The sequence below is a fragment of the Blennius ocellaris genome (genome assembly GCF_963422515.1).
Source record: "Blennius ocellaris genome assembly, chromosome: 12".
NCBI lineage: Eukaryota > Metazoa > Chordata > Actinopteri > Blenniiformes > Blenniidae > Blennius > Blennius ocellaris.
The window spans coordinates 14,586,816-14,601,655 of NC_137661.1; the positions used below are offsets into that span (position 1 = coordinate 14,586,816).

The window sequence follows — 14,840 nt, forward strand, 5'->3', positions numbered from 1 at the left end:
GGTTTTGGGGTTGAGATGAGAATGTGTGACAGGTGGGGGGAAGGGGTCTCGGTAAAGAGCAAGAGCAATAGTCAAGGGAATTCAAAGCAGTGTTTCAGGAAACAAAGCTCAAGATCAAGCATCAGTTGTCTTTTAGATGGGCTTGTTGTAATCTCAACATCAAAATCCTCCACCCATACGTCCATTTACCCCCGCTGCCCCCCACACACGCTGCCTCCTTTCATTCACCTCATCCGATGCCCTCCTACCACTTCTGAGGGTTCACTGCTACCCCCCCCCCCCCCAACCACCAACACCACCACAACTCCCGAGTCCAACTCCAAGTGTGTGCGAGGATGGAAGAAGCTCATGAAAGCCGATTGCGTTTTAATAAAGTTTATTATCTGCAGGGAGCTAATCCTTGAGGGTAATCTCTCCTCTCTAGTCCTAAAGGAAAGCTGGATTACTCACTTGCTATAATCCCAATGAAATTGTTAGGATTTAGCTTGCGCTGCACAGCAGATGGCAACAGGCTTTTTCCTTCAACCTTGAATGATTTAACCCCCCATTTTTGCATGTAACACCCTTCCTCGCCGAGCTTCATGTCTTGGTCAAAACAAAAACAGTAACTTGTTGTTCAAAAAACTAGAAATTGAAAAAAAGATATTTCTGTGAGGTCTGGTAAACATATTTTGAACTTCACAGATTGGGCATAAATGTCACCCTTCCCTTTTAAATTCATCAAATAAATTTCAGTGAGCCCTGAATTTCCAATGGCAGATCAAAGCATCGAGAAGGCAAACAAACCTTATCAAAAATAATTTTATTGGTTCCGACAGAAGCAAACAAGAAAAACAGTTTATGTGGAGACCAGCAGCTTTGTTGTGGACAAGAGCCAAAAACAAATCCTGCTTCTTCTAAAACCCATCCAGTGTGAACATATTTTTCGTTCCACAACACTTCACCGACCAGTAGAGTAGCTATTGTGTGGACTCAGCAGCGTGATGTAATATTAGGAGACATTACATAAAGCTCAGTGCTTTGGACCAACTAATTATCGACTCTTGAGGGGACTAGAAAGTCCAGTCGTATTTCAAAACATGAGGCAACTATCCATCATTTCCATAACACAGAACTCCAAAAAGCATTCAAGCCTGTTTTTTTTTCCCTTAATGTCTACAAAAGATCGTTTATAAAAAGACACTCAGTGATTAGAGGAAAATAAAATTTTTACTTGCAATAAAAACTAAAAAATACATTGATTGTCATAAAATCTATACAAGGTATTAAATAACAATTTGTGTTTTTATTGTTGTGGAGTGGAAATGATTACAGCCCCCCCCCCCCCCCCGTGATGCTCCTACAAATTTACCTTTGGTGTTCGGAACTTCTAACACAATCAACTCACTGCTGGGAGCTTTCAATAGGTTTTCACTTTGTGAGTTAGAAGACAGGATGGAGGCGTAAAGCTTTTCTTGTTGTAGCTTTTTCCAAGTATATCTTAAAATATGACACATTTTATTCAAAACGGGAGAACTGTGTACAACAAAAGCAGCACTGTAGCAGAGCTACAAGTACAAATCATTGAAACACATTCTGCTTGCTGTAAAAACATGAAAACACAACATTAACATGTCATGTTGCTGTGTTGAAAACAAAACTATGGGTTCTCAAAGCTGAAGTGGACGGTACTTTTTATAGCCTTGCTCGGCAAAATATTTGAACTTACGAAGCTTAATGTAACTGGAATGCAGCATAAATGCAAAGCAGCTTTAAGGAGTTTATTTCTATAATGGATGTAAAGTCTGGCACTTTAGAATTAACGGTGTTATGTTTTTCTTTTACAGCATGAAGATGTTGTTTGATTCAAACTTACAGCTCTGCTTCAGTTAACCTGTGACTGATTATGGTGTGACAGCTTCAATCATACTCAGAAGGCAGGACTCTGAGACTGCAACTCATTTTCATCACTTGTTCAAACATTTTGAAAGAAAATTTGTCACACTGAGAACAGGAATTAAAGTTTTCTCTGTCATATTACCAGGGAAAGTAGTGAAACAAAGTCTTCTGCCTACTCCAAGATATCTAAAATAATCATGTAAACATTGATAATTCCTGTAAAATAAAATGGAACAAAAGATCACTGAAAAAAAAAAAAATTAAAAACAAACTAATACTTCATACAAATTAAAATAAATCTTCAAGCTCCTATTGGACATTTAGCATTCTTCACCAGTGGTCAAATAGATTCAAAAGTCTAAATTAACGATCCTTAACTGAGGTAAAGACCTCAAATAAAATTAAATAGTTATGTGCATCATATATGCACATATTTCCCACAGTTCTGGTATTTAATGTAAAGCGGAGGGTGGATGAAGGGCAAAGGTACTTTTCAGTTCAATGTCATACAGTGACGAGAGTCACAGTGAAACTCCACATCACAAGCTTTGGCTGAAGGCAACATGGAACAACTCACAGCTCGACGTATCCATTAACACCCACAAAACAAAAAAATATCAACCAGAGTGATTATTGTGAATTTTGTACTGAATTGTTGTTCACAGCAGAGCTGTCTTCACTCGCCGTAACCTGAGGCGTTTTTTAAAGAAAAGGTACATGGCGAGAAGACACATGGAGGACAGGAAGTAAAGGATCACACATAGGCTGATGTCAACTTTTGAGAACCCGATACTCAACACAGAAATCCAGCGCCCTTTGTAGCTCAGCTCCGCCTCCTGACCGAGCACCTGGCCCGATAGTTCTCGTTTCTGCAGCTGCTTCCTCTGGTGCCCCACGTTCAGGTCAAAATCTTCCTCCATCGGCTGCAGGCCCATCATCCCCAGCCCCGTGTCCAGCTCCATGCCGAGCCCGAACACAGGCCTGGGATCCTGCTCTTTCTGCCTCTGGAGGGTGCGTTGTTTGACCCGGCTGGAGGCCGCCAGCTGTAGCGCCTTGGCCTTGTAGTGCTGGTTGACAAATGAGTCCAGGTCCACAATGTCCTCCTGCAGCTCTCGCATCCTCATTCCCACGATACTCGGCCTGCGGTGGACCTGCCTCGGAACAGGACCCCCCAGATTTTCAGGATTGGCCCAAGATGTCGGTTCAGGCTTTTCTTCAATTTCTTCTTCTGCTGCTGGAGCACCCTCACCACCTTCTTCAGCTTCATCTTGAGGCCCTTCTTCCTCTTCCTCTTCCTCCTCCTCCTCCTCCTCCTCCTCCCCCTCTCCTTGCCCAGTGGCTTGTGAAGGTGGAAATTGCATGTTTGAGTCCAAAGCTTCCCTTGTTTTTCTCTCTACATGTTTCTGTGCTTCTAAAGTCAACCGTTTATGCGTTTCCCTTTGTTTTTCTAAAACCTGGTTCTCATCATCAAGGTAATCTGTAAGAGAAAAGAAAAAGACAGACAAGGATGCATTTCATGTAAAACCAAAAGCATGATCTCACGTTCAACACTTGACCAACTATTCTCCATTAAAACTTCCATGTCATTAGGATCTCTTTGAAGAAGTCATATGATACTTAAGTGTCCATTCTTTCAAAGAATTATACACTCACATCTTTTCCCTTTGCTGTTCACCAAATACAGGCCCCACAAACATAATGAAAATGTTAATGCATCCACAGAAGGTCTATATCATAAAACTATGAAACCTGAAACTGCAAACTTGATCCATTCCAGCATGCCACAAAAACTATCTACATTTCTGCATTAATAGATGATATATTAGGTTTTTTGTTTTTTTTTAATTGCTGTCAAGTAGAATAACATATGATAACATGTTGTCTTGTGCTTTTGTCATTTAGCCATGCAGCAGACAGAAAACGTGTATATGCAATACTGTTTTGTACCTGTAAGGATCCTACTAGAGTTGAAGTAAGAGAGGAGGAAGGGGAGAACTGCCTCTTTGTTCCACCTGTGCTCTCTGTTGTCCATCACGTTGTGGCAGACTGGACACAGGTCCGGTGGAGGCCACTGGATTTTTGGGAAGAGGGGATCTTCACTGAGTGCCCCTGGTGAGGAAAACACAGAAGCAGGATCACTGCAGTGCACATCAGGACTTTAGGATATTGACCATTTATTACACAATTTCTGTTTGACCACTTTTGTTAATAGAGATGTAGAACTTATTATTTGCATTATTTCCATGTTTACACCACGTAGACTCACAATTAATTGTGCAAATAATAAAGCAAAATAACACCAATCTGAGCAATAACTGTAATACAATTGTATTTTTCTGTTATATTAAACACCTCAAACACCTTGCTGTTCTTAAAGACCTCAAATAAAATACAAAATTGAATCAAATACTTAGCATTTGTTCGAAAAAAGTGTTTCAATAGCCGCACAGAGGTAGTTATAAATATAAGCTTCCTTTAAATAAAACTTGAGTAAAACAGCTGCACACAATGCAAAAGCTGCATCTTTGAGCCAACTCCTTCGTCTATTGTTGTTTTCTTTATTCTCCTTGTTGCTGCAATGATGGGAAGATGTAAGTGCCTTGAGGACTGGATGCAATCTGCATTGAACCCATTTGATCTTGTCACAGTGCTCGTAAAAACTAAGTGCCTATATGCATATGTGTATGTATCCGTTTAAGTGTGTATATGTAAATCATCTGTCTGTGTTTGTGTGGATGTAATCTATGGATTGATACTTTTGTGTCCACTTGTGTGTGTGTGTTCATATGACAGGGTCTAACAATGATCAATGAGCTACTGGGATGTCCCAGTGGGAGGGATGGTGAGATAATAGATGTGGCCAAAGTGGACAGCTTCCCCACTCATTGACACACACGCGCACACACACACACAAATATACATAGAATCCCTGATTTGAGGCAGCAGACCTCAGTGCAATATGGACCACCTGTCTCGTCCATTTACACCCCTTTGAAAGCAAAGTCCAATCTCCAAATTGAACATGAGAGCAGCAGAACCCTCAGAGGGGAGCTGCCCTCCTAATGAATTAGAAACTTTCTCCTTTAACATGTTTTCTTTTATGCAGCAGCCACTGCCCAATAACACCCTTCGTCACACGCGCACGCACACAGACACGTACACACCACAACATACAGCTGCAAACAAGGGCTGAGACAAAAACTGCACATGCACACACACGTACACACACAAACAAAGACGCTTGTTGGTGACAACAAGCAATTTATTACAGGATTCTGCACTTTGTGTGTGAGTGAGAGAGAGGGAGAGAGAACAGGAAAAAGCAGATCAGCAGCAGGTATGTCACTTTACAACACTGTCAATTTACATCCTCCATCACCTCCTCCCTCCTCTCCACTGCTCAAGAATAATCTCAGTCATATGCATGTGTTTGTACTCTGCATAGAGTACTTTACATAAAGGATACATCAATTTTACTGTGTCCAGGAGGGGCGGTTGCTTGCAAGTATGTGTGTGCGTGTGTGCTTTTATATATTTCAGCAGGTGAGAGCCTGCACATACACACACACACACAGGCAGGCACACAATACCTCACATCTTCCTTATTGTAATCAGCTTGCCATGTTTGCGGCCAGGGTGACTTTCGCCATACCAGCCATATTGAGATTGCCACAATGGCCTGTCACTGCGATGTCATCACCGCCAGGCATACATATTCATCAGGTATAAATATGTATTGTTCAGCACGTCAAACTAGCTTCCTCAGCACTAATTCTGTAAGTGAGGATCAACTACATGCTGTAACGCACCATCGTAACTGTTGGGCAGTGCAGCTGACGCTCGACATTTTATGCTCATTTGAATAATGGAAACCAAAGAATATTTAGGGATTGACATTTGGATCATTTATTCTATAACCTTCCTTGTGTTGAAATGTTAAGGAAATCTGGAGCAAAAAAACCAACATCAATTACAGTCATAATCATCATATGTCCTTGTTTGGTCATTTTATTTGGGTGTGGTTCATTGATATTTTCAATAATACAAGACCTAAAACAGCATTTGTGTGTCAATTGAGACACAACTGTATTTCTGGGATTTCATGAAGCAATTTCCAACATACACAACTGTACATTGTGGTACATTTCATTAGTCATGAATGTAATAGAAAACAGTAGCATCATTTAAATTGTGCTAATTTACATAATTTTTTTACAGTACAGACCTGTTGCTTCAGTGTTTATTGCTCCAAAAACTGCAGATATAAAAAAATATAACTTTAGGTAGTATCTATATCAATGTATGAAACAAATGTCAGTTAACTGCAAGCAGAGTGGAGAAGAAAGCCAATATTATGAAAATGAAAAGAAAATAAATTCCGTTTTTGTATTATGTTCTATGATGAGTGAGTGTAACTAAATAAAAACAAAAACAAATCTAAATGTGTTTTAGTTTTTTCTGTGCTTTATCTCCCCTCAGGGTAGCTCATAATTCAGTTTTCTGTAATGTCTCATGATTGCATATTGAATAGATTCAGGTCGAGATTTAAAATATACAGGTATGGTGCACTCACATGACATATTCAAATGATTCCTTTGAAAATAATGTAATTTTTTTTTCTACATGCAACAAAACCACAAACCACTTCAGCGGTGCTGCACATGAGGCTCAATGTCCTGAAGGCAGCCAGGCCTGATGCAGAGGCTATTCTATCTGTAGAAATGTGAATCCGTCTCAGCTGTTGACAAGCAGCAACCAAGCTGAGCTGCCACCAGTCTTAATTCAGCCGCTGCAACAAGGCCGAGGGCCCTAGGGCCTCTTTGTTGCCAGTTAAATTAATTGTTCGGCTGCTTTACAAATAGCTGCTCTTTCATGCATGGCTGCTCCTGAAAGGAGGGGCGGAGAGGCCTGCTAAAGAGCTCCACTTTAGGCAAAGGGAAGAGGAGGGGCTGGGTGGATGATCAGGATGGAGTGTGCTTTCCTCAGGGAGACGCCAGCACTCATTGCAACAAACACAGCCAAACCCTCAGCTCCTCCCTCCAGCTACTTCTGATTCACCCAACTTGTCCCCTGAGGACCCCCCTGAGGACCCCCCTGTGGACCCCCCAGCACACCCTCCAGCATCCCAAGCTCCCTGCCACACACCACAACTTGACCCACGCTGGACAAGCAGAAAGGATGTGTGTGTGTGTGTGTGTGTGTGTGTGTGTGTGTGTGTGTGTGTGTGTGTGTGTGTGTGTGTGTGTGTGTGTGTGTGTGTGTGTGTGTGTGTGTGTGTGTGTGTGTGTGTGTGTGTGTGTGTGTGTGTGTGTGTGTGTGTGTGTGTGTGTGTGTGTGTGTGTGTGTGTGTGTGTGTGTGATAGGGAGGGGGAGGAAAGCAAGGGACGCGTGCATGGCTTGTGTCGGGGTGTTTGCCACCTGCTGTCACACAATACCTTGGGAATTGTGTGTGTGTATGTGTGTGGGCAGAGAGGGCTGGCTCCTCTGGGACCTATCCAGAGAGGATGCTGCACTCATACTTGTCAAGCGGAGGATATGAGCCCCAGGGGATGATGAGCGGAAAGGGAGAATGAGAATGAGCCACAAAAATAGAGGAAGACGAATGGAATAAGAGGGGGAGCTGGATGGTGTTTAAGTGTCTGGGGAGCAGACGCATGCAGAGACGGGTGTCCTTATGGCCCCTGCTGTTCAGGACACAAGCTGTCCCTGAGATAGAAGAGGGGGGCAGTCAACGCAACACAAGCAAAAGATAGTGATTTAACAAAGTAGGCTGTTAATGACAACCCAGTGCCTAATAAAATAATTTGAAATCAGACAAGACGGTGGAACAGTCCAGCATTCTCATAGCTCATGTGAAGAAGTATAATGTACGAAGAGAGAATGTCAAAAAATGTACAATGCAGAGACTGTGAGACTGTAAAACAAGAAATCAGAGCCAATGTCCTGAAGAGAGAGTTGATGTAGGAAGTTAAATTTAAAAAGTGGTTAATTGTGCCGACTTCACACAGGTGAGCTCCACATTCCTTTAGGACATACATCGAGAAGAGAGCAATAGAGCCAAAAACAGAAAGAGTTTTCGTGGGGGATGTTGAATGGTGTGAAAAGCCTGCAAGGTAGCTCAACAAGAGGGTCGGGAGAAAATGGGCAAAGCAGAGGCAGATGACACTTGAAAGGCTAAGACGGGGCGACAGCTGGTGTCTGATCTGAGGATCCCTTCTTTCCCCCCACCCTCTTTTAGTCGTATTACGAGAACTAAGTGGCTATGAATGGATGCTGAAATGTAGAACTGACCCCCAGAACACCGAGGAAGATAGTGCATATGATCCTATTAGCCTGGTTGTGTAGACACAGAGAAGTGTGGAAAGAGAAATATGTGATGGGAAAAATGGGAGGGACGAGATGTACAGGTGGTTTATTGAACCAGTTAGTTTGTATGTAATGTGCACGTGGTGATTCCTGTTACTTTATAATTAAGGCTCCATGGTGTCATTGTATTTTTGACAATAAATACGTCAGAAATTTTATTTTATTTCCCCCAGAAGAGGGCTGACTTTTTTAAGATCACCTGTTGAGTCAAAATTTTATCAAAAAATAAGTATTCTGCATGTTTTTTTTCCAAAATAACCTAAACTAATCAATATCTTCTCGGTTATTCAGTATTATTGTGTCTTTCTCATGGTCCTGAGAAGCTCATGTAACGTGACAGGATTGAAAATCTTCTCACCGACTGGACGGTCATGAAAAGGTTTTCCTTTTTTGGAATCTTCCCATTACCCTTCATTTTCTATGTCCTTTTTCCTCATGTAGCAGGTGATTGATTTGCCTCTCCACTGCCTTGTCTATTCTTCTCTTGCCTCTTTTTCTCAAAATTCCATCCTCATAATAATTTGTCCTGCAAAACAATCATCTCTCCGACATACATGATCAAACCATCCCAACCACGTCAACAACATTTTCCAAACTGTAGCCAATGAGACATCAATCTATTGTACTCATTCTCAATTCTGTCCATTCTGCTTTCTCCCAATGAAAGCTTCCAACATCCTCTTGACTCTGCCACCTACAGTTCAGCCTTCAGTGTTTTTGGTCATTGTCACCATCTCTAATCGATACAACATGGCTGGTGTCACAACGTCCCGTGCTTCTTCTAATCACACAAAGACACGGTGCACCTCCTTCTGGTCTTCTCTGTACTTCTCCATCAGTACTTTTAATGAAAGCTCATCTGTTTTCTCCTGAAACGAGACCAAACTGCTGCTCACTGATCTTCATGTCTCCACTTAACTTAACCTTTATTAATCGTTCCCACATCTTCATGCTATGATTGATTAACATCATTTCTGTATACACGGAATTCAGGCCATTGTTTTTCTCCACTCCTATGGCTTCCTCTCACTTCCCAGGTTTGGTTTGAAAAGTCTCACCTAAAAAATTAGAGCCATCTTGACTGAACATTTCATTGCTTCCATTGGTAAGTAGCCTGAACCATCAGCCTTCCCATTCTTCATCTTCTTTAAAGCTGTCCCGACTTCAACCTTAGTGATCTGCCTCCCTTCCAGATCCAGTTCTACTCTATTCATGACCGTCATCTTTCTCAACAGATTTGTCAGTTGTTAGTACCTTCCCTTTTACACCCTGAATCATTCTCACCCATTGTACATTTCCACCCATATCTCTTTGTCTTGTTAACTTATACAATCCCTTTTCTCCTTCCTTACAGTCCACCCCCTCTTCCCTGAAGAAACAGAAACTTATGAGCCCTTTCCCATACAACAATTGCTGTAATTATTCAATCGTCTGGTAGCTCTACTGGGCCACCCAGCAGTTGTCTTGATTCTTTCTTAAACTGCATCCAAATCTATATGATTTAGAAAGGATGGCAGCTCTTTACATGGCTCACATGACAATCACTCCCACATTCACCCTTTGGGCAATTTAGAATGGCTAGTAAACCTCATGTCTTTGGATTTAAAAAAAACGGTGGCACAACTAGAACAGTAGAAAGCCACCACTCCTGAGACTTGTTCTGCAAAGGTTTCTTTCCATTAAAGGTTAAAGGGAGTTTTTCCTTTCCACCATAGTTTATCCTTGCTCATGTGAAATAATTGGGTTTTAAAAGTGGTGAAGGTGTTATATTTTCCACTATTGAAATAATATCAAATTGATATTATCAGGCTTGTTCTGAATAGCATCTGAAGCCTCAGTCCGACTTACCTGGACGAATGAAGGTGGAATTAAAAAAAATTAAAAATTACAAGGCAGATGATGATTGCGTTGATTCTTACCTGCTATTCTGTTGTTGACACGGTTGTGACTGGACCACAGCCACAGCACTGCTGCAGACATAGTGTTCACCTCCATTAGACTCTCCACTGCCATGTTCTCAAAGTGCTCTGCACATGGTCGGCAGCCAAAGAAGTTGTGCACATAGCTTCTCATGGAGCTCAAAACCTCCTGAGGATCTGAAAGAAAGAACCACATGAAGTCAGCAACCTGCAGATCAAATGAGAAAAGTCAATACAACTTTCAGCTCACTGAAGTACAGGTATTTTTTCAACAGAGTGAATATTTCTGTCCAGAAATACATTTGATTTATTCTAGAAAACTTCAGTGAAATAATTCAAGAGTGAATTAGAAAAGAGAACCATTCTCTGATGGGACTACGACAGATCTGCCTTAATAAAGAGCTCCATCACTGGAGAATGATGTACACTAAGAATGTGAGCTGTTAAAAGCTTGCTAATGGAAGAGGAGCCTTGTCGATTCCCACGGTTCTGCGGGCCTGCAGTAACAGAGAGCTGGGTTAACCCCATATTGGGGCGAATAATCTGTGAGCACGGAATAACCCAATCTGGAGATTATAGGCAGTTAACCCTCTGTGTGAATGGTGGCCAGGCTGTTGTCTCAGGACCACAACAGTCCACAAACATATTTTCCTTGAGCTGTTTGCTTTTGTTCTCAGATTAGCAGGACCTTTAGATGAACCGCACAACCGGGCGCAGTGTGCACAGGAGCATGTGCTGATAATGTAAAAAGATCCTGCACTCATTTTTATTCACACCTAAAGTTTTATATTAGAGGTGTGAATATGAATTGGATCATTATTTTTTTTTAAGTATACTACTGTATGGCATGTATGTACATGCAGCCGTTGAACTGGTGGACTGTGGGGGGCCAGATGGACACCCCTTTTTGGCCAGTCCATCTGCGGGTCACATGATGGTCCATAAACCAGGGGATTAACCTCTGTGTCTGTGTGTGTGTGTGTGTGTGTGTGTGTGTGTGTGCACGCGTGCGTGCATATGTGTGTGCGCGTGTGTGTGTGTGTGTGTGTGTGTGTGTGTGTGTGTGTGTGTGTGTGTGTGTGTGTGTGTGTGTGTGTGTGTGTGTGTGTGTGTTGAAGACAGATTAACATCCCTGCGAGGAGCAATGCTTCTGATCGTCTGCCTGTTTTATTAACCACTCACATTCCAGTAATCTACCATAATCCCTTTTCACACACCCACAATTAGGCTTAGTTTTTGCAAAATAGCAAAACATGAAAGAGAAATTGAGAAAAAGACACCAACAAAAATTCTGATGCAGATCATCATCATTATATAATCATAATGGTCACCAAGCTCCGCACAAAAGCTGTGAACACGCGAGTCACAACAACTAGTTCCGTTTATGCTTGAAGAAGTGTAAAACATGCAGGGCAGAGGCCCGCCAAGTAGAGGATTGGACAACACAAACATAGATATAAGTGGTGTGTGTGAATATTTACTGGTGTGTTTGTTCAGCCTTCTCTCTGTGAAAATTTAAATCGGGTCAGTGTGAAGACACTAATTTAACACGCTAATTTGTTTACAAAGCCTCATTCCCAGTCTCCGCCCGGCTTTGTGAACTCTCAATAGCTGCTCTCATTCACAGTTTGTTTTGTTTGTGTCGCTCTGTGTGTGTGTGTGTGTGTGTGTGTGTGTGTGTGTGTGTGTGTGTGTGTGTGTGTGTGTGTGTGTGTGTGTGTGTGTGTGTGTGTGTGTGTGTGTGTGTGTGTGTGTGTGTGTGTGTGTGTGTGTGTGTGTGTGTGTGTGTGTGTGTGTGTGTGTGTGTGTGTGTGTGTGTGTGTGTGTGTGTGTGTGTGTGTGTGTGTGTGTGTGTGTGTGTGTGTGTGTGTGTGTGTGTGTGTGTGTGTGTGCGTGTGCGTGCATGAACCTGAGCCTCCCAGAATTTTGGCCTGGACTGTAAGGACATGAAACAGACTCCACATCCCGCAAGGATAACGTCTGAGGTGGGGCTGTGAACCCTGGCAGCCCACCCATTTCATGCCATCAGGCAGTGCGGTGTTTGGAACCTGAAAGAGTGAAGAAATAAATTAAAACTAACTATTGCCATAGAGCAAAAAAGCTGAAAACAGCAAAACATTGGGGGGGGGGGGGGGGGGGGGTAAACAATAAATTGTTATTTCAGTCAAATTAATGCCCACTCACCCAACATGCCATCTGTTGACCCAAGAAGTTGAAGTAAGATTATTATAAACCTGCACTGTAATGTAACACACAGTAGAATACACTGCTAAAAATAAACAAGGAAGCTGGAGATTTCATCTCAATGTTTTAACAATTATTTAGTAGGATTGCAAGACTTATTCATTTTTACAGATAACCCACAGCCCTGCCAAAAACAAAAAGGAGACACCACCAATCGTGGTCTCAATGAATCTATCTTGGAAAACCTTTAAATTCAAAGATATTGAATGTTATTCAATAGCTTATTTCTACAGTCTGGTTTGTTTAGTCAGGTCTTTATCTCAAAGAGCAGATGGAGGTTTCAACTGTGGCTTCAATTATGTTGAACAAATTATTCAGTTGCACCGTTTCATTTAAAATGTAAATCTTTGCTCGTCTGCGGACAAGCTTTCACAGAGACACAAAGGATGTTTCATAAAATGTTAAAATGTCTTTTCCCTCCACGTTTGATTGATATTGTTACATGAAGCTGGAAAAGATACAAACTGTTAACATGGTTCTGTCTCTACTTTGGTGAGATATATAGTTATACAACTCAAACCGAGTGAATATTTATCAAGGAATGGAGAAAAGTCCTTGTCCACCATGTCAAATGTCATCGATGTTTAACTGAGGACAAAATTTGGTTTTATGTGATCATCGAGTAACTGCGCACCATTATTATTTAGACGCCAAACTTGGAAGTGCGACGATAAATGATACAATGACTCATTAAGACGTTTTAAGAATAATCGCACTTAGTGTTCAGAGATGCAGGCAGATGCTGGAGGTTGTGACGTATAAGGATAAACAGAATTACCTTTGGTTTTTTCTTCTTTTTTTGGCTTCATTAATTATGTTTTTAAAAAAAAATGTAGGAAATTATTTGAAGGCCGATATTTGTAAAATCTCCTAAAAAGCAAAGCATCTCTCGAGCAACTCCGAACCTGTTCAACGTAATGGAAGGCCCTGCACGTAGTTTCCCTGATCAATGAAAAGTCAATCTCAGGTTAATGGCTCAGCCCTCCACTAATGAACCAAAGCTATCCAGATCTCTAACCACGAGCCACAGTTGAATCCAACAACATATTTTCTCTGACATAAAGTCGTTTCACTCGCAGCACTGCATCGCCATCACTGCTGTGATTGACAGGGTTACTCACATGTCAATGCTAAAGATTTGGTGTGTCTATGCATGAGTGTGTGTGTGTCTGTGTGTGTGTGCGTGCTAGTCCATTTCCTCTGAGGCAGAGTCTATTCATACCTTCCCATTGATTCATTGATCCATTGATTTGCCTGCTAAAAGCTAATGATGTAAGTAAGTGACTCTTTCAATTTGCAAGGGGCTGTACACTGGAGGCATGCAGGCTTCATTCCAAAGACAACAGCACATAGATCCTCGGCTGTAGGTGCTGGCACCAAGACGAGGCCAAAGCACACACTCAAACGTCTTTAGGAACATATACATTTTCTTGATGTGCGCACAAGGATTTTATAGACAAATTTTAAGTTCCGAGCTACCGTCGCGGTGTGTTTTTCAACTGATTGAGTGATTCGACTGACAGGTGACCTTGTAGCTCAGAGAAATGAAAACGCGACTCTCGGATCGACGTCCTCACACCAGTCAGTAGGGTGACCCACTCTCAGCTCGCCATTCCTGAACTTTTATGCCTCCATTCCTTTATTTTTTAAATGTTTTAACTTCTACACATTGCTTTTCTGGATTAATTAGCAGTTATGCATCTTCATGCAAATTCACCTACATGGTAAAGAATAATTTGGAGGCTGAAGAATTACCGTAACAAGGATGCACAACGTGAAAGGTTTAAATGCGCTTTAGGTTTTTGTGCCTGTGCTGGCTCACCTGTGCCGTATTGTCCAATATCTCTTTTAAGGACACGTAGGAAATCTCATCAGTAGTCTGGTTCTGTAGCCAGGAGTTCACAGACTTCAGCAAGTTCATCACTATAGGGCGGCCTGGAAAATACTGTAGAGAGAAACAAATAAAAAATATATCAATCCTTCTACTTAATCATCAGCATAAGAACTCTTTATTAATCTTAACATTAAAAAAAAAACTTCCATTAAATACTGTTATATGAAGTTATATGAAACATTCAAAATACATTTCTCAATTAAAAAAGTATATATAAATACACTGAAGCACTTTGTTATACAGATAAACTGACAGTCAAAAGGTTTGAAACCAATTAAAATTACGTACATACTCAGTGGCAACATTATCATAGTGTAAATTGTACTTAAATTGTAAAACAATACGCACAAAATTACCTTTAATTCAAAAAACATATTTATTAATTACATCAACTGGGGGGGGGACAATTCGAAAAGAGAAGTTGGGTCCTGAGGCTTTGAATGTTAAGAAAAGTACTTCAATTAAATAGACTCGCTGCAACTTTCAGTAAATGAAGTAATGAATTGACTTTTCATTTCAATTTTATTCGTCTTGCTTCC

The 14,840-nt window shown here is 41.3% G+C and overlaps 1 protein-coding gene across 1 annotated transcript in view; it reads right to left on the minus strand.

Moving 5' to 3' along the window:
* Positions 1-1,339: 1,339 nt before the first annotated feature.
* qsox1 (quiescin Q6 sulfhydryl oxidase 1) overlaps positions 1,340-14,840 on the minus strand; it is a 30,715-nt gene continuing 17,214 nt past the window's right edge. The window contains exons 9-13 of the mRNA XM_080505626.1: positions 14,230-14,352; positions 12,073-12,211; positions 10,164-10,340; positions 3,826-3,987; positions 1,340-3,355 (exon numbers count right to left, since the gene is read on the minus strand). Of these exons, the coding sequence (XP_080361752.1) occupies positions 2,538-3,355; positions 3,826-3,987; positions 10,164-10,340; positions 12,073-12,211; positions 14,230-14,352 (1,419 nt within the window). The 3' untranslated portion in view covers positions 1,340-2,537. The remainder of the gene's footprint in view (positions 3,356-3,825; positions 3,988-10,163; positions 10,341-12,072; positions 12,212-14,229; positions 14,353-14,840) is intronic.